The sequence below is a fragment of the Armigeres subalbatus genome, chromosome 3 (genome assembly GCF_024139115.2).
Source record: "Armigeres subalbatus isolate Guangzhou_Male chromosome 3, GZ_Asu_2, whole genome shotgun sequence".
Classification (NCBI taxonomy): Eukaryota; Metazoa; Arthropoda; class Insecta; order Diptera; family Culicidae; genus Armigeres; species Armigeres subalbatus.
The window spans coordinates 351,795,155-351,814,137 of NC_085141.1; the positions used below are offsets into that span (position 1 = coordinate 351,795,155).

Below are 18,983 nucleotides of genomic sequence, written 5' to 3' on the forward strand. Positions count from 1 at the left end.
GTGTGACCGTGTGTACCGTGTAAACTTAAGTTGTTTCAACCAGCTAAATGTTTGAAGCAAACATGGATATTATTGTTTTGGTTCGGCCATTCATAATATTTTCTTATCAACTCTACCAATTTTCATATTCTGGTAGCATTTGACTACCAGATTTCTCAATTCCAATCGTTCATATTTCATTTACTTACCTTTCTGTACCTGAAAAACATCCTTATCAACAATTTGGAAGCAAGAAAACATATTATTCCACGCTTGCTCCTGCTCCTCCGTTGACCTCCGATCGGATCCGATCCGAACTCGAGTGTTTGTTTACTTTTTACAAGAGCGAGCGAGGGGCTGTCTACTAGTGTACGTATAAAACAAACAGGGATTTAATTTGGTTTTAAAAATAAATATGTTTGATTCAAACATTTTACCATTTTGGAAGTAAACATGTATATTTTTAAAGCAAATGGATGAAATTTGTATCCGTGTGGATACACTTTTATTGTGCTCAGAAGAGTCCACCCGGAACTTAGGTGAAACAGTCAAGGAAACAGTTGAAACTCGATAATCAACTGTGATAAAAAGAAGAACAAGTGTCAAAACAAGGAAAAAGAAGCTGTCTTTGCCGGTCTCGTCTCAGATTTTACCATGCGCGCAGTAAAAATCAACTGTGGCCCATGCGGAATGTTGTCACATGAACTGAAACAGCAGTCACAAACAGACACATGAACTGAAATAGCAGACACAAAAACGGGGGAGACTGTCTCCAGGGGATGAGCTCCCTGGGGGCCGCTCCAAAACGCGGAGGGTTACTACCTCGAACAAGGGTAGTGGGGCTGGGATGCTGAACCCCGGCCAAGTACCTCCAAAACCGGGGGAGGAAGGACCTGGAAAGGTCCGTCCACCCAGGCAAGACGGTGGTATGGGGTTACGCCAGGCTGAGAGCTCTCAGCCGCCCCAGACCAGGGAAATAGAGGGGGATGACGCCTCCTGGACCCTGGTCAAGATCAAGAGGAAACCAAGGACCTGTCTTGGTAAGAGTAGTCACCATGCTACTACCCAAGCCTTACCTGGGTGGACGTTAGGCAGAATAACAGCGATTTGAACAATGCTGTTCTCACAACTGGCCCTCTACTTAAATTTCAATTTCTGTTCGCTTCATACTCGTCGCTCGCTTGTGACACCTATCTATACTGTTCTTCATTGTTGCGCTCCCTCTTACTTTGAGCTTTAGATGTTCTACTCACCGATAAACGCCAATAAATCAATAATCATGGAAACCAAAGACGTCAAGGGCCGAAACAAAGGCCCAGGCGAATGAGGGTAGCAAGAAGTCTAGGGTAGACGCAAATCGCTCCAGGGGCGATGCCCTAGTCATCACGGCGGACGAGGCCAAGTACTCGGACGTCTTGAAGGCGATAAGGAGTGACGTCATGCTCGGTGAACTCGGCGCCGACGTACGTCGAATAAGACGTACCCGGATGGGCGAGATGATCCTCGATCTGAAGCGGGGCGTCTCGCAAAAGGGCGCCGCCTACAAGAAGTTGGCGGAGGAAGTCCTAGGCGAGACGGTCAAGGTGAGGGCACTCACGACGGAGGTGAATCTAAGGCTTAAAGACCTGGACGAGATCACCGAAGTCGAAGAGCTCGTCACGGCACTGCGGCGACAGTGTGAAGTGGAGACGCCCACCGCAGCCGTTCGGCTACGGAAAGGTCCGGCAGGGACGCAGGTAGCATTGGTTCGGCTATCTGCAGCGGACGCCTCCAAGGTAGTCAAGTTAGGGAGCGTCAAAGTGGGATGGTCGGTATGCCCTGTGCGCATATACGAGCAACCCGAAGTTTGCTTCAAGTGCCTGGAACCGGGGCACAAGCAATGGGACTGCAAAGGCCCTGACAGAAGCAATCTCTGCCGACGCTGCGGATTAGAGGGACATAAGGCACAATGCTGCACGAACCCTCCCAATTGTTTGATTTGTTCCAGCAAAGCTGTGAACAGCAAGCACCCCATGGGGGGTTCGCAGTGCCCGGTGTTTAAGCGTGTTGCAAAATCACAGTGCAGGTAACGCAGCTGGCTTGCTCGGCCTCGCCCGAGAGTTTGGTGTGCCCAGGTTTAGAGGAAACGGCGGAACACGTGTTGTTCGTGTGCCCACGTTTTCGCGCAATGTGTGACCACATGCTTGCCACATGTGGTCTGGACACTACCCCGGACAACCTAGTTCGGAGGATGTGTAAAGATGAAGTTGGCTGGAACGCCGTTTTATCGGCTATCGCCCAAATCGTCTCGGAGCTACACAGAAGGTGGCGCGTGGACTCAAGGATGGCTAGTTCAGGCGCAAATAAGAGGTGGTCCAAGGGTCCGGAGTCGGCTTCATGGGTCATACCGGTGCCCTGTGGTCGAACTCGATCCTTTTATCGAACAAGTGGCCGCGTGAAGAACAACATGGTATCGTCGCTTTCGCGGCGTCGGTCAACCGGGCGGGTTCCTAGCCCGAGGACGGAAAGGGGTCCTCGTCAAGGCTGGGGCAGGCGTAGGCACCGCGTCGGCAAGTCCCTCTGTGTGCTGACGAATAGGCCCTATCGCAGAGAGGGTGGGGTGCACGCGGCATCATCATTCTTGATACCAGTCGTGCAGAGGGAAGCAGGCGCGAAGTCGACCCTTCCCACCTTCCGAGGACATAGGGCGTGGTAAGGCCACCTGGAAAGCCGACAATGCGCTGGCACGATACCATGGTGTTCTTCTAAAAAAGCGAGTCACGATGTTCGATGCTGCAAGGACACGCAGCTATACCTCGAGGGTGTGCTGTGCACTGGCCCCCCTTTGAAGCATTACTTTCTGGTTGTACCGAAGGGACTATGGGCTTGGCGGCAATGGAAACGGTTTAGCGGGTCGGGGATGTAGTCCTGCCTCCCTCGTTTGCTGTTGGAGGTGGTCCCTAACCCCGCACTTGCGGGACAACCCAGGATGTCTGTTGAGCAGATTCCCCCTCCATTGGTTAGGAAAAAAACCCAGATTAATCCACCTAGCAGTGATGATGCCTTTCTCGTGCATTATAAAATATATTGAAAGAATCACATTAGAAAGGTCAAAAAAGCTCTTTAGGAGAATAGATCACATTTTTTCGATCATTTTGCATGTTTTGCATTAGTTAAAATGCATCGCCATCATTTTCGGAAAAAAAAAACGAGCAATGGGTAATGTTTTCAACATAACCGCGAGTAGACGTAGGACTTGTATAAACGTAACGTATTTACATTTAACTTCTAACTTTTGGATCTATGGAGTTTGATTATAGTATTGTCATTGGAAACGACAACTTCCATGCTGTGTAGAATTATTAACAATTTGTTTATTCAAAACTTCTGGCAATAAAACTAATAATGAAATACATAATTAGAATTGCTTTGTTGCTAACTATTAAGTCCTTATTTACTCAAGCAAAGGGCATTTATAGATTTCTTATTGATGATAGTATTTGAAGATTAAAAATTCTATTTATAAAATATTCAAACTTGGGTAAAATGTGTTATTTTGGGGGAACTGCCCCGTTTTCCAAACAAAGAAATACAGTTTCGTTGCTTCTTTTTGCTAACATGCGTGCCTACTGATGAAAAAAAATCATCACAATAAAAAACAAGTCAGGGAGCAGTAACCCTACTAAAATAGAGGAGGTACTACTAATACATCAACGAAAAATTATGTTTTGATTCCCAACTCCGAGTCTACGTCAAGTTTAATAATAAAATTTCTCAGGAAATGAAAAATAAAGAATAAGATAGTTTATTTAAATATTCTTCTGGAAATTATTATTTATTGCGGACTTTTTAAAAACATTTACATGTAATACAGCGAAATTTTCTAATCTAAAATGGATATTAACACTATTACTGATTGTGCATCTTTAATTGCTAATGCCTTCTGCAAATAAATGAAAGTAATTATTTTAATCAAATTTTTATTTTCATCAGTGAAGTTGATTTTTTTGCTGGGGAATCAGAACTGTTATAGTATAACCATGTTTTAATGTACATGTCGTTTAGTACTTAACATATGGTCAGTCATTAACATGACTCGTACCTATCCCGGGATCATGTGGATTATAAACTACCAAGTCACTTTTCGTGGATGAGCAGACCAAATCTCTCTATTTTTATTCTTCTTCATCCACCACCGCTGCCTCAGCCATCATCGGCCTCTAGCCGTGAACTCCGAGCGATGCGATGGGCGATTGCATCCATAGCAACCAACACCACTGCATCCGACCATCGTCAAACACAAAATGACAAAAAAATGCGCCCACTTCTTTCATGCATATTCGCAACCCACCGGCAGTTCTACCGATAGTGGCTGCATGCTGTCGCTGTGTAGGCAAACAGCGAACGAACAAACGATACAAAAATGCGCGAGCAAAAAGCATGTCAGTACGCGCTGCTATCACAAATAGTAATGACTCGCACACGGCAGGCACTGCTTCTTTTATACACAAAGAAAATCTTCCGGTAGACCCGAAGGCCCGTGACATACCGCATTCTGATGTCCGTGTTAGGAATGCGCGGGATTGGTTACATATGAAATTTTGCTGGCTTTGACAAGAATGGAAATTTTCAATAGCTTATCGTTAATAATCTTAAGTTTCAATGAAATAGGCAAAATGGTGGAGAGTGTCCGAGTCGATTGATATATAAATCTTAAAAATCCATCGAAAGATAAAGGCGCTAGTAACGTTCAAAATCTTCCCTTCCAGCGTAACGCTCTCGATTTCCAAAAATCTAAATGGCACCCAGTATAGTAAAGAAAGACGTAAGTCCTACGTCAAAATTTTTTTGGCTTTGATTTTTTTTTTCCAAGGGGGGACCCTTGGGAAAAAACAATGATTTTTCAATAATTCCGAAATGCAATGTACGATCGAGCGGTGAGTTGATCGGTATATAACACTATGGGTCTCAGGGCCTTCTATCAAAAGTTCTTTTTTGAAGCAATCATATAGCCTTTCGGTACAACTTTGTTGTACGAGAAAGGCAAAAAACAAAAAAAAAACACACACACACATACACTCACAGACATCACCTCAATTCGTCGAGCTGAGTCGATCGGTTCATAACGAAAACGAGATTTGTATGAAATTTTAAACAGATTTTCAAGACTAAAACCTGACTTGGAGATTAGGTGTCTGAAACATCCCAGGTAGATTTCACGGCAAAGCTTCCGGACAAATTTCAATCTTCCACAAGAATTTCGTCAAAGAATCCTTGACAAACTTCATGAAGAAAATTCTAAAAGGATGTCAGGAGAATGCTTGTAAACCAATCGTCTAACCAATTGGCATATAATCAAACACCATGCATTTGTTAATACATTACCTAAGACTCACTAGTAGTGATCAACCTCAAAATAGTTTAAAAGCACTAATCAGATTTTACCTTAATTTTACAGCACTCACATGTATAACATGCAAAGACAGCGACACGGATGATAGTTGCTCGCAAGAAAAAAGTACGTCTGTAACCTGTAGTGCGGATACAGCATTCTGCTACCAACGCAACAACGGAGGTAAAATTGAGCGTGGCTGTGCAACGGAGCTCACAACTGAGGAACAGAGTAATTGTGATTCTACTGAAGGCAACAGTTGCATTGGCTGTTCTAGCGACAACTGCAATGACGCCTCGTGGCTAAAATGTCACGTTTGTGACAGTGAAACAGATGAGTGTGTCAACGAACAGGACACCACCGGAGCCAGTTTATGTAGTAACTTCCTGTCGACGGATCAATGTTATGCCAAAGTGGTGGACGATAAAGGTAAGTTGGGTTCACTTAATGAAGAATAAGATTAGTAACCAATATTTCTATCTAGTGACACGCGGATGTGTATCAAGCCTGCCAGACAGCGAGGATCCCTGCGCCGATAGTGAATATTGCAAGGTCTGCTCTGGTGATGGTTGCAACGACCAGAAAATCTCTCCATCAGCACTTGTGTGCATAACGTGCAAAGACAGCGACACGGATGATAGTTGCTGGCAAGAAAATACTACGTCTGAAACCTGTAATGAGGATACAAAATTGTGCTACCAACGCAACAACGGAGGTAAAATTGAGCGCGGCTGTGTAACGGAGCTCACAACTGAGGAACGGAGTAATTGTGAGTCTACTGGAGACAACAGTTGCATCGTCTGTTCCAGCGACAACTGCAATGACGCCTCGTGGCTAAAATGCCACGTTTGTGACAGTGAAACAGATGAGTGTGTCAACGAACAGGACACCACCGGAGCCAGTTTATGTAGTAACTTCCTGTCGACGGATCAATGTTATGCCAAAGTGGTGGACGATAAAGGTAAGTTGGGTTCACTTAATGAAGAATAAGATTAGTAACCAATATTTCTATCTAGTGACACGCGGATGTGTATCAAGCCTGCCAGACAGCGAGGATCCCTGCGCCGATAGTGAATATTGCAAGGTCTGCTCTGGTGATGGTTGCAACGACCAGAAAATCTCTCCATCAGCACTTGTGTGCATAACGTGCAAAGACAGCGACACGGATGATAGTTGCTGGCAAGAAAATACTACGTCTGAAACCTGTAGTGCGGATACAGCATTCTGCTACCAACGCAACAACGGAGGTAAAATTGAGCGTGGCTGTGCAACGGAGCTCACAACTGAGGAACAGAGTAATTGTGAGTCTACTGGAGACAACAGTTGCATCGTCTGTTCCAACCACAACTGCAACAACGCCCCGTGGCTAAAATGTCACGTTTGTGACAGTGAAACAGATGAGTGTGTCAACGAACAGGACACCACTGGAGCCAGTTTATGTAGTAACTTCCTGTCGACGGATCAATGTTATGCCAAAGTGGTGGACGATAAAGGTAAGTTGGGTTCACTTAATGAAGCATAAGATTAGTAACCAATATTTCTATCTAGTGACACGCGGATGTGTATCAAGCCTGCCAGACAGCGAGGATCCCTGCGCCGATAGTGAATATTGCAAGGTCTGCTCTGGTGATGGTTGCAACGACCAGAAAATCTCACCATCAGCACTTGTGTGCATAACGTGCAAAGACAGCGACACGGATGATAGTTGCTGGCAAGAAAATACTACGTCTGAAACCTGTAATGAGGATACAAAATTGTGCTACCAACGCAACAACGGAGGTAAAATTGAGCGCGGCTGTGTAACGGAGCTCACAACTGAGGAACGGAGTAATTGTGAGTCTACTGGAGACAACAGTTGCATCGTCTGTTCCAGCGACAACTGCAATGACGCCTCGTGGCTAAAATGCCACGTTTGTGACAGTGAAACAGATGAGTGTGTCAACGAACAGGACACCACCGGAGCCAGTTTATGTAGTAACTTCCTGCCGACGGATCAATGTTATGCCAAAGTGGTGGACGATAAAGGTAAGTTGGGTTCACTTAATGAAGAATAAGATTAGTAACCAATATTTCTATCTAGTGACACGCGGATGTGTATCAAGCCTGCCAGACAGCGAGGATCCCTGCGCCGATAGTGAATATTGCAAGGTCTGCTCTGGTGATGGTTGCAACGACCAGAAAATCTCTCCATCAGCACTTGTGTGCATAACGTGCAAAGACAGCGACACGGATGATAGTTGCTGGCAAGAAAATACTACGTCTGAAACCTGTAATGAGGATACAAAATTGTGCTACCAACGCAACAACGGAGGTAAAATTGAGCGCGGCTGTGTAACGGAGCTCACTACTGAGGAACGGAGTAATTGTGAGTCTACTGGAGTCAACAGTTGCATCGTCTGTTCCGGCGACAACTGCAACGACGCCCCGTGGCTAAAATGTCACGTTTGTGACAGTGAAACAGATGAGTGTGTCAACGAACAGGACACCACCGGAGCCAGTTTATGTAGTAACTTCCTGTCGACGGATCAATGTTATGCCAAAGTGGTGGACGATAAAGGTAAGTTGGGTTCACTTAATGAAGAATAAGATTAGTAACCAATATTTCTATCTAGTGACACGCGGATGTGTATCAAGCCTGCCAGACAGCGAGGATCCCTGCGCCGATAGTGAATATTGCAAGGTCTGCTCTGGTGATGGTTGCAACGACCAGAAAATCTCTCCATCAGCACTTGTGTGCATAACGTGCAAAGACAGCGACACGGATGATAGTTGCTGGCAAGAAAATACTACGTCTGAAACCTGTAATGAGGATACAAAATTGTGCTACCAACGCAACAACGGAGGTAAAATTGAGCGCGGCTGTGTAACGGAGCTCACAACTGAGGAACAGAGTAATTGTGAGTCTACTGGAGACAACAGTTGCATCGTCTGTTCCAGCGACAACTGCAATGACGCCTCGTGGCTAAAATGCCACGTTTGTGACAGTGAAACAGATGAGTGTGTCAACGAACAGGACACCACCGGAGCCAGTTTATGTAGTAACTTCCTGTCGACGGATCAATGTTATGCCAAAGTGGTGGACGATAAAGGTAAGTTGGGTTCACTTAATGAAGCATAAGATTAGTAACCAATATTTCTATCTAGTGACACGCGGATGTGTATCAAGCCTGCCAGACAGCGAGGATCCCTGCGCCGATAGTGAATATTGCAAGGTCTGCTCTGGTGATGGTTGCAACGACCAGAAAATCTCACCATCAGCACTTGTGTGCATAACGTGCAAAGACAGCGACACGGATGATAGTTGCTGGCAAGAAAATACTACGTCTGAAACCTGTAATGAGGATACAAAATTGTGCTACCAACGCAACAACGGAGGTAAAATTGAGCGCGGCTGTGTAACGGAGCTCACAACTGAGGAACGGAGTAATTGTGAGTCTACTGGAGACAACAGTTGCATCGTCTGTTCCAGCGACAACTGCAATGACGCCTCGTGGCTAAAATGCCACGTTTGTGACAGTGAAACAGATGAGTGTGTCAACGAACAGGACACCACCGGAGCCAGTTTATGTAGTAACTTCCTGTCGACGGATCAATGTTATGCCAAAGTGGTGGACGATAAAGGTAAGTTGGGTTCACTTAATGAAGAATAAGATTAGTAACCAATATTTCTATCTAGTGACACGCGGATGTGTATCAAGCCTGCCAGACAGCGAGGATCCCTGCGCCGATAGTGAATATTGCAAGGTCTGCTCTGGTGATGGTTGCAACGACCAGAAAATCTCTCCATCAGCACTTGTGTGCATAACGTGCAAAGACAGCGACACGGATGATAGTTGCTGGCAAGAAAATACTACGTCTGAAACCTGTAATGAGGATACAAAATTGTGCTACCAACGCAACAACGGAGGTAAAATTGAGCGCGGCTGTGTAACGGAGCTCACAACTGAGGAACAGAGTAATTGTGAGTCTACTGGAGACAACAGTTGCATCGTCTGTTCCAGCGACAACTGCAACGACGCCTCGTGGCTAAAATGTCACGTTTGTGACAGTGAAACAGATGAGTGTGTCAACGAACAGGACACCACCGGAGCCAGTTTATGTAGTAACTTCCTGTCGACGGATCAATGTTATGCCAAAGTGGTGGACGATAAAGGTAAGTTGGGTTCATTTAATGAAGAATAAGATTAGTAACCAATATTTCTATCTAGTGACACGCGGATGTGTATCAAGCCTGCCAGACAGCGAGGATCCCTGCGCCGATAGTGAATATTGCAAGGTCTGCTCTGGTGATGGTTGCAACGACCAGAAAATCTCTCCATCAGCACTTGTGTGCATAACGTGCAAAGACAGCGACACGGATGATAGTTGCTGGCAAGAAAATACTACGTCTGAAACCTGTAATGAGGATACAAAATTGTGCTACCAACGCAACAACGGAGGTAAAATTGAGCGCGGCTGTGTAACGGAGCTCACAACTGAGGAACGGAGTAATTGTGAGTCTACTGGAGACAACAGTTGCATCGTCTGTTCCAGCGACAACTGCAATGACGCCTCGTGGCTAAAATGCCACGTTTGTGACAGTGAAACAGATGAGTGTGTCAACGAACAGGACACCACCGGAGCCAGTTTATGTAGTAACTTCCTGTCGACGGATCAATGTTATGCCAAAGTGGTGGACGATAAAGGTAAGTTGGGTTCACTTAATGAAGAATAAGATTGGTAACCAATATTTCTATCTAGTGACACGCGGATGTGTATCAAGCCTGCCAGACAGCGAGGATCCCTGCGCCGATAGTGAATATTGCAAGGTCTGCTCTGGTGATGGTTGCAACGACCAGAAAATCTCTCCATCAGCACTTGTGTGCATAACGTGCAAAGACAGCGACACGGATGATAGTTGCTGGCAAGAAAATACTACGTCTGAAACCTGTAATGAGGATACAAAATTGTGCTACCAACGCAACAACGGAGGTAAAATTGAGCGCGGCTGTGTAACGGAGCTCACAACTGAGGAACGGAGTAATTGTGAGTCTACTGGAGACAACAGTTGCATCGTCTGTTCCAGCGACAACTGCAATGACGCCTCGTGGCTAAAATGCCACGTTTGTGACAGTGAAACAGATGAGTGTGTCAACGAACAGGACACCACCGGAGCCAGTTTATGTAGTAACTTCCTGCCGACGGATCAATGTTATGCCAAAGTGGTGGACGATAAAGGTAAGTTGGGTTCACTTAATGAAGAATAAGATTAGTAACCAATATTTCTATCTAGTGACACGCGGATGTATCAAGCCTGCCAGACAGCGAGGATCCCTGCGCCGATAGTGAATATTGCAAGGTCTGCTCTGGTGATGGTTGCAACGACCAGAAAATCTCTCCATCAGCACTTGTGTGCATAACGTGCAAAGACAGCGACACGGATGATAGTTGCTGGCAAGAAAATACTACGTCTGAAACCTGTAATGAGGATACAAAATTGTGCTACCAACGCAACAACGGAGGTAAAATTGAGCGCGGCTGTGTAACGGAGCTCACTACTGAGGAACGGAGTAATTGTGAGTCTACTGGAGTCAACAGTTGCATCGTCTGTTCCGGCGACAACTGCAACGACGCCCCGTGGCTAAAATGTCACGTTTGTGACAGTGAAACAGATGAGTGTGTCAACGAACAGGACACCACCGGAGCCAGTTTATGTAGTAACTTCCTGTCGACGGATCAATGTTATGCCAAAGTGGTGGACGATAAAGGTAAGTTGGGTTCACTTAATGAAGAATTAGATTAGTAACCAATATTTCTATCTAGTGACACGTGGATGTGTATCAAGCCTGCCAGACAGCGAGGATCCCTGCGCCGATAGTGAACATTGCGATGTCTGCTCTGGTGGTGGTTGCAACGACCATTCGCGGGATGTCCTGAAAAAACTTCCATCAGCACTTGTGTGCATAACGTGCAAAGACAGCGACACGGATGATAGTTGCTCGCAAGAAACTAGTGTGTCTGAAACCTGTAGTGCGGATACAGCATTCTGCTACCATCGCAACAACGGAGGTAAAATTGAGCGTGGCTGTGCAACGGAGCTCACAACTGAGGAACAGAGTAATTGTGATTCTACTGAAGGCAACAGTTGCATTGGCTGTTCTAGCGACAACTGCAATAACAGCCCGTGGCTAAAATGTCACGTTTGTGACAGTGAAACAGATGAGTGTGTCAACGAACAGGACACCACCGGAGCCAGTTTATGTAGTAACTTCCTGTCGACGGATCAATGTTATGCCAAAGTGGTGGACGATAAAGGTAAGTTGGGTTCACTTAATGAAGAATTAGATTAGTAACCAATATTTCTATCTAGTGACACGTGGATGTGTATCAAGCCTGCCAGACAGCGAGGATCCCTGCGCCGATAGTGAACATTGCGATGTCTGCTCTGGTGGTGGTTGCAACGACCATTCGCGGGATGTCCTGAAAAAACTTCCATCAGCACTTGTGTGCATAACGTGCAAAGACAGCGACACGGATGATAGTTGCTCGCAAGAAACTAGTGTGTCTGAAACCTGTAGTGCGGATACAGCATTCTGCTACCATCGCAACAACGGAGGTAAAATTGAGCGTGGCTGTGCAACGGAGCTCACAACTGAGGAACAGAGTAATTGTGATTCTACTGAAGGCAACAGTTGCATTGGCTGTTCTAGCGACAACTGCAATAACAGCCCGTGGCTAAAATGTCACGTTTGTGACAGTGAAACAGATGAGTGTGTCAACGAACAGGACACCACCGGAGCCAGTTTATGTAGTAACTTCCTGTCGACGGATCAATGTTATGCCAAAGTGGTGGACGATAAAGGTAAGTTGGGTTCACTTAATGAAGAATTAGATTAGTAACCAATATTTCTATCTAGTGACACGTGGATGTGTATCAAGCCTGCCAGACAGCGAGGATCCCTGCGCCGATAGTGAACATTGCGATGTCTGCTCTGGTGATGGTTGCAACGACCACTCGCTGAAAGATTACCCCAAGTGTCTCGATTGCACGTCTTTGGATCCGAATTGCGCGGAAGGAACTGCCGCAGCTACTGAGTGCCCCAACCGAGATGACATTTGCTACACATCAGTAAAAGGTGAGTTAATAACCAAATCAGTCGAAGCTAAATGACGCATCGAGCTCTTCAATAGAAAATGTTTTGCATCGGGGATGTCTGTCCACGTTGACCGAGGCGGACCAGAACAAATGCAAAAGCGATACCGATGAAACATGCTTCACCTGCGAGAATGGGGATGGGTGTAACGCACTCAACTGGCTCAAGTGTCATCAATGCAAAGAGACGGAAACAACGACCTGCGCCGAGGTGCAGGATGACAACAATGCTGGATTTTGCAGCGCCTACAGAGATTCTAATCAGTGCTTCGAACGCTTGGAAAGTGGCAACATGGTTCGTGGATGCGTGAGTGATCTAACAACGCCCGGCAATCCCTGCACGGATAATTCCCATTGTCGATTCTGCACATCCGATGGCTGCAATAAGGATGCTTCCGCTACTCTACTAATTGAGGAACGATGTCTTCAGTGTATCACCAGTGATGATACTGATGGTAGCTGTCTATTGGGAACGGCGACCAGCCAACTGTGTGCCAAAGACTCACAAAACAAATGCTTCTCAAAGACTGATAAAGGTAAATGCCTAACGCCACAACCACTGAAAATAAATCTTAACAATCTAGTTCTCATTTCTAGAGGGCGTTCTGACTCGTGGCTGCTATGGAGACTTAACGGCAGATGAAATCAGTGATTGCACCGGAAAGACATGCTCAATATGTGTAGAAGATAGCTGCAACCAAAATATCTTCCCAACGGATCGGCTCCGGTGCTATCAATGCAAAACGACTGAGAACGAAAAGTCCTGCTCTGAAACACTGGCCGGGGATTCTTTGTCCAGCCTATGTGCAATCTACAAAGACGGTGACCAGTGTTATTCTCGAATAACTGATGAAACTTGTGTGTTCTGCTTAACGTGTCTGACTTCTTGAGTAAATGACTTTAATGTTCTTATTTTACAGTCGAGCGAGGATGTCAGTCCAGCCTGACGGCAGCCGCATGCGAAGACCTGACAGCGAACCAATGCCAGCTTTGTGCCAGCACGAACTGCAACATCATTTCCGAAGATGATTTGAAGGGATCTGCAGGGCATAAAGCCATCAGTTCGATATTGATGGCAGCAGCAGTGGTGACTTTTGCCGTGTTTAAATAAATTAAGTCAAATACCTATGTGATATAAAAGCTAGACCTGTGCGCCGCCGCCGTCGACATTAATTGACGTACGCCGACGCCGGTCAAGGTGTCGGCGGCGCGCCATACGCCGGTTGGCTCCACGCCGCCGAATTTCGTATTTCACGCCGATGTTTGGCCAACACAAAAATCACATAGTGCGTTCACATCTGCCGAACTAAGGCAACCTATCAAACATTAATTAAAAAGCTATTTTACCATTAGCAGATTTGTTTACTTTTTTGTTTACTCCCTGTCACTTTAACCCGGTTTGGCGTGTTAAATGTTAGGTCATCCAAAAACTTCTTGGCTACAGATCTACAAATCAATGAGCGATGAACTTCTTATCTCATATGTAACTGCATGTGGAATAACCTCATTCTGGTGGCATTGGGTGGTTCATCATCTTTTTAAATGTTTGAATGGCACATATCTTAATAGGTCTAGTGCTTACAAACGCGGCTACAAATCAACACCATAATGAATGTTGGGTTTGGATTCCCAGTCTCGTAGGATTTTTTTAGCTTCCCTGAGCATGGAGCACCATTGTGCTAGCCTCATGATATGCGAATGCAAAATTGATCTTTTGGCTTCTGAAGCTGGAGCAGGATGGGGCACGTGACCCACCAAATTAAACATTTCCTTCATTCTTTTTTTTTAATTGCTAGAATTGTTCTGAAAAAAAAATGTTCCGATTTATTTCGATAAACAATTCCCAAAGAAATTTCTTGGTGTTTATTTTGAAGGCTCAATTGCCATTTGGTGTTACGGAGCCGGATTTTTTTGTACAACTCATTTTACAATTTCTGCTAATCTTCGTATAACTAGAGTTAGTTTGAGTAACCGACGTACACGCGGCTGACTCGAGGTTAGGGATTACATATATTATTTCTTGGTTTTTTTGAAATAATTTCCAGGAAGTCCTGGAGGAAGTTCTGAAGGAATATCTGAAGAAAATTCTTAGAACCTTGAGGAATTTCTGGATTTATCTCCGTTGTAATTTCTGGAGGATTATCAGAAGGAATCTCTGGAGAAAATTCTGAAGGAATTCTTTAAGGAATGTCCAAAGAAACTCTTTAAGAAATTTAAGAATGTTTAAGAATTAAGCCCACGGGTTAGAAAGAATATCCTTTCGTCAATGTAATCAAACAGACTAGTAAATAGATTCGCAATCCTTTTTGAGCTTTCCGAACGACGGCTTCTTTGAGGGTCACGTCGAATCCATTACAACTGTGGGGAAGTGTACCCATCTACATGAGTAGAAATTATTAAAAGTATTCCAAAAAAGAATTTCTGAAGGTATTCCTGATGGAATGTTCAGAATGAATCTTATAAGAATTTTTGAAGGGCTTTACAAAAGAATTTCTTAAGAAATTTTTTAAGGTCCTAAGAAGTTCCGAAGCAATTCGTGAGCGGAATTTTAAAGAAAAGCCTGGGTTCAATTGATTTTTTTTAAAGGACTTCCTGAAGAAATTCTCGATCGGATTCCTGACGAAGTTTTTGAAGATATTTTAGAATAAGTTTCTTGATGACTTACCGAATTAATTCCTGAATATTTTTCCTAGGGAACTATTTAAGGTATTTATGAAAAAAAAATCTGTAGGAATTTTCGAAAAAACTCGTACTGTAAATTCCCAAAGAATTCTTGAGAATACCGAGTATCTGGATATTTTGGGAGTTTTTCTTGGCATGTAGTCTTAATTTTGGAGCCGAAACTGAGTTTGTTTTACTACTTTCCGGACTTTCGAAGAAATTCCTGGGGAAATATAGGAATTATTTATTATAGAGTTGATGTGACACTTTCGACTGTTGTGCTCAATTTTGTTTGACTATTATCGGCTCTTTCAGTCATATAAAGCAGCTTAAACGTTGTTGCGTTTATTTTCCGACGTTTCGGTTTATATTTCACCTTCTTCAGGGACGTGGAGCCTAATTTTTGTTGTATATGTGTGTGTCTTGTATGACATAACGTTGTCAATTAAACAGATAGATACGACATCACTAGTGCGCGGGCGATAAATTCAGAGAAGCTTTTATCGAAAGTGTAGGTGGGAAATAGCTTGAAACATTTCAGAAGCCACAGTGAAGTGCAAAAAAATAGACGTGTGAACCTTAGTGGAACGCCATTGTTAATTGACAACGTTATGTCATACAAATAGAGGTAGTAAACTATAGAGGACGGTTGTCGCTGAGGCTTCCTTTCTCGTTCTCGAACATGTTGGGTACATACCTGTCAAAACGTACTGACGTACGTACGTAGAAAATCTTTTCAGGTTCTTTTTCGGTTATTCCTTCAAGAATTGAGTCGAAAATTCCTCCAGAAGGTATTTTTTTCAGAAATTCCTCCAGGAGGTCCTTAGGAAATTCCTTCAATAAACCATACAAAATTGATACAGGAATAATTCCGGAAAGAATTCTAATTTGGAGGTATTTTCGAAGAAATTTCCTAGGGTATTTGAGTGTTAAACTTATTTTCAATTAAAAAAAAACACTTTAACAACGGTTCAAAAAATTAAAGAAATTTACAAACGAAATTTCCGAAGATTTTCCAAAAGAATTTCCGAAGATTTTCCCGAAAGAATTCTTGAAAGGAATTTTTAAAGAAAATCTCGAAGCTCTACCGGAATTTCTGGAAGAGTTGCAAAAGGAATTTCCGGAGGAATGTCCGAAGGAATTCCTATAGGAAATTCAGAAAGAATTCCTGGAGAAAGTTCTAAATAAATTCCAGAGGGAAATTTCGAAACGATACCAAAAATATCTTCTTAGAGTTTCCGAAGAATTTTTTTTAAGGAATTACTGGAAGAGTTTCTATTAGAAATTCCTAAAAGAAATTATTGAAGGAATTAAAAAAAAACTAAATCAAATTCCGAAGGATTTCTCCTAAAAAGATTTCCGGATATATTCCTATAACAGTGTCCATAGGTATTCCGATGGAAATTCATGAAGGAACTTTTGGAGAAATTTTGGAAAGAATTTCCGAAGGAATATTCAAATAAATTTTCAAGGGAATTCTTGGGAAGAAAGTTCTGAAACAATTGATAGGGTATTTCTAAATTAGTTTTCCGAATTTCTTTTTCGAATTTTCTTAGAAATCTCGCTTAGCTTTTCAAAAGGACCTAAGTAACATTTTTTTCATGAATTAATTTGAGTACTGCAATCAAAAGCTTTCATGTTGATCTGTTGATTGCGCTATTCAAATTAATTCATGAAAAAAATGTTACTTAGGACCTTTTGAAAAGTTAAGCGAGAAATATCTTAAAGGATTTCCAAACGAATTTCTGGATTTATATCTGAAGTACTTTCCAGTGAAATGTGCTGTGATGCTGCAATATCCTAGTGGAGGATGTAATGTAAACTTTTGCTGTGGAGATACAAGCCATAGCTATTAGCATGTTCACCCTAAAATTCAATAAAAGCATGATAGGCCTTCCTGCGTGATTTTTTTCTCATCTTAAAATTATTCACGCCGATTCAAGCCGCCGCCGCCGCCGCCGAACATTGCTTACGGCGTGACGCCGCCGACGCCGCCGCCGCCGGTGTATAAATGGCCTTACGCCGCCGCCGTTCACAAATACTTCGGCGCATAGGTCTAATAAAAGCTTCTGATGAGAGATGACTTTCGAAAACCTAAATTATTTCACCTAAAAACCCAAGTAACAATTTTCATGCTTGTTAGATTTATTTAATTCTTATAGCGAATTTATGACAGCAGTCACCATGGCTAGTTGCTCAGATTTATTGGCGATCTTATTGCTATCAATAAACCTGTAATAAATCTGCTCGAAAAGCTTCAAACGTCGAATGCCGACTGGTCTTGTTAGCAGTTCTACGGTTGTAACGAAGAGCATAATAAGTCCAATTTTCAAAGCTTGATCAACGCCATAATTTTGAGTTGTAATGTGGTCAAATGAATAACCCCAATAAGAATATTTACATTGCAAAGGGTTTATAACGGTGTTTAATAAGAGCAACATTTTTCTGATCGAAATCCTTGATGGCCATATTGGAAATGGAGAACCATATTCAAGTCAGTGAAATTTATCACTGGAATTTATGATTAGACGGTGTTTTCGCCGCAAAAGACACGTTTTTGGTAAAAGATATAAAAAACAAACATATTTGGGTGTAATATCAATTAATTTAGTGAAGATTTACGTTATTGATGTTATTATGATTTTAAATCCATTTCCCAAAACTATATTATTTTGCGGGCGCGTAGTGCTTAATCTCATTTTTGCACTAGCTTTCACCATGAAATCGAGCGCGCACCTCATTTACATGAAAGTACATTGAAGAAAAAAAACTTGAAAAAGTATTATTTTGTAGTCATCCTCATCATGATTTTCATCAACACTTTAGTTTGTTATTATTTGTTTGCAAGATTTTGTTTTTTTTTTAAAGCAACATTTTTGACAGCTGCCGCAGCCAAATTCCTTTTTTATGCGGGCGGCTTGAAACGGATTTTTATATTAAGAGGTTTATAGTGGTAATCTAGAGAGGGCCATTTGGACATATCTTACTCTTATAGTGGTCATTAGAAGGTAATCCTGTAGTAATGGGTTTTATTGTCAGTTCTTGTAATTCGATCTTGAAAACCATTCCTAGAGCGGAATAAAACTTGAAATGTTATTGCGCATAAGCCCCAAAATTTTATTCCCACCTTTGGGTTTCCGCGCCGAGCACTCAGCGCCAGACTCGGCGACAAGGAGATAGTCATCAAGTTGGTACTCCTGATTTTTTGACACCTGATGTCGATTGATTGTGTGAGTGCACAGGTGTCAAAAAATAGAGCTTTTAGCTGAAAACTTAATTGTCAAATGCACATTTTGACAGTAATATAGATGTATGAGTGAATAAAATGTGTAAATGCTCTATCGCGGAAGCAGTCGCTGAAGACAAGTGTCAATGATTTCAGTGACGAAACGAAAAGTTTCAATGCAAAAAGCAATACTTGGGAACTGTCTGAGACGAGTTTAGTACTTTTCATTTAATTCCACTACACGGAAGAAATAAACTACCCAATAGTGAGTTTAATTCACCCAACCTCGAACATCCGTACGGGAAGCCAAAATTGAGTAAGTAGGGTCGAAGTACACTCACAAAAAACTCTGCATTAAATTCATGAGTTCACACATGGATTTTTGCAATGGGGTAGCGAAATGGATTCCATATTTTCATCACATATATTCCATGCGCCCACATGCATTGCATGTGTGTTCACCTATACTATCCATGTAGGTCATAGTATCCATGTGTGAATTTGTATGCAATTAAGTATGTGCCGACGCATGTTATGCATATTTAAAAATACATGGATTTTTGCCATAAAGTATGTGTCGATTTTCCTGAGTGTAGTTTGCCTTTACTCCCATG

The 18,983-nt window shown here is 43.1% G+C and overlaps 1 protein-coding gene across 1 annotated transcript in view; it reads left to right on the top strand.

Annotated features, from left to right (window-relative positions):
- The window catches only part of LOC134222806 (extracellular matrix protein A-like), a 101,495-nt gene extending 87,672 nt beyond the window's left edge, over nt 1-13,823 (top strand). Inside the window, exons 9-25 of the mRNA XM_062701956.1 lie at nt 5,496-5,779; nt 5,835-6,311; nt 6,367-6,843; nt 6,899-7,375; nt 7,431-7,907; nt 7,963-8,439; nt 8,495-8,971; nt 9,027-9,503; nt 9,559-10,035; nt 10,091-10,567; nt 10,651-11,097; nt 11,153-11,644; nt 11,700-12,191; nt 12,247-12,465; nt 12,521-13,018; nt 13,080-13,340; nt 13,403-13,823. Of these exons, the coding sequence (XP_062557940.1) occupies nt 5,496-5,779; nt 5,835-6,311; nt 6,367-6,843; nt 6,899-7,375; nt 7,431-7,907; nt 7,963-8,439; nt 8,495-8,971; nt 9,027-9,503; nt 9,559-10,035; nt 10,091-10,567; nt 10,651-11,097; nt 11,153-11,644; nt 11,700-12,191; nt 12,247-12,465; nt 12,521-13,018; nt 13,080-13,340; nt 13,403-13,593 (7,177 nt within the window). The 3' untranslated portion in view covers nt 13,594-13,823. The remainder of the gene's footprint in view (nt 1-5,495; nt 5,780-5,834; nt 6,312-6,366; nt 6,844-6,898; nt 7,376-7,430; nt 7,908-7,962; nt 8,440-8,494; nt 8,972-9,026; nt 9,504-9,558; nt 10,036-10,090; nt 10,568-10,650; nt 11,098-11,152; nt 11,645-11,699; nt 12,192-12,246; nt 12,466-12,520; nt 13,019-13,079; nt 13,341-13,402) is intronic.
- Nucleotides 13,824-18,983: the final 5,160 nt, after the last annotated feature.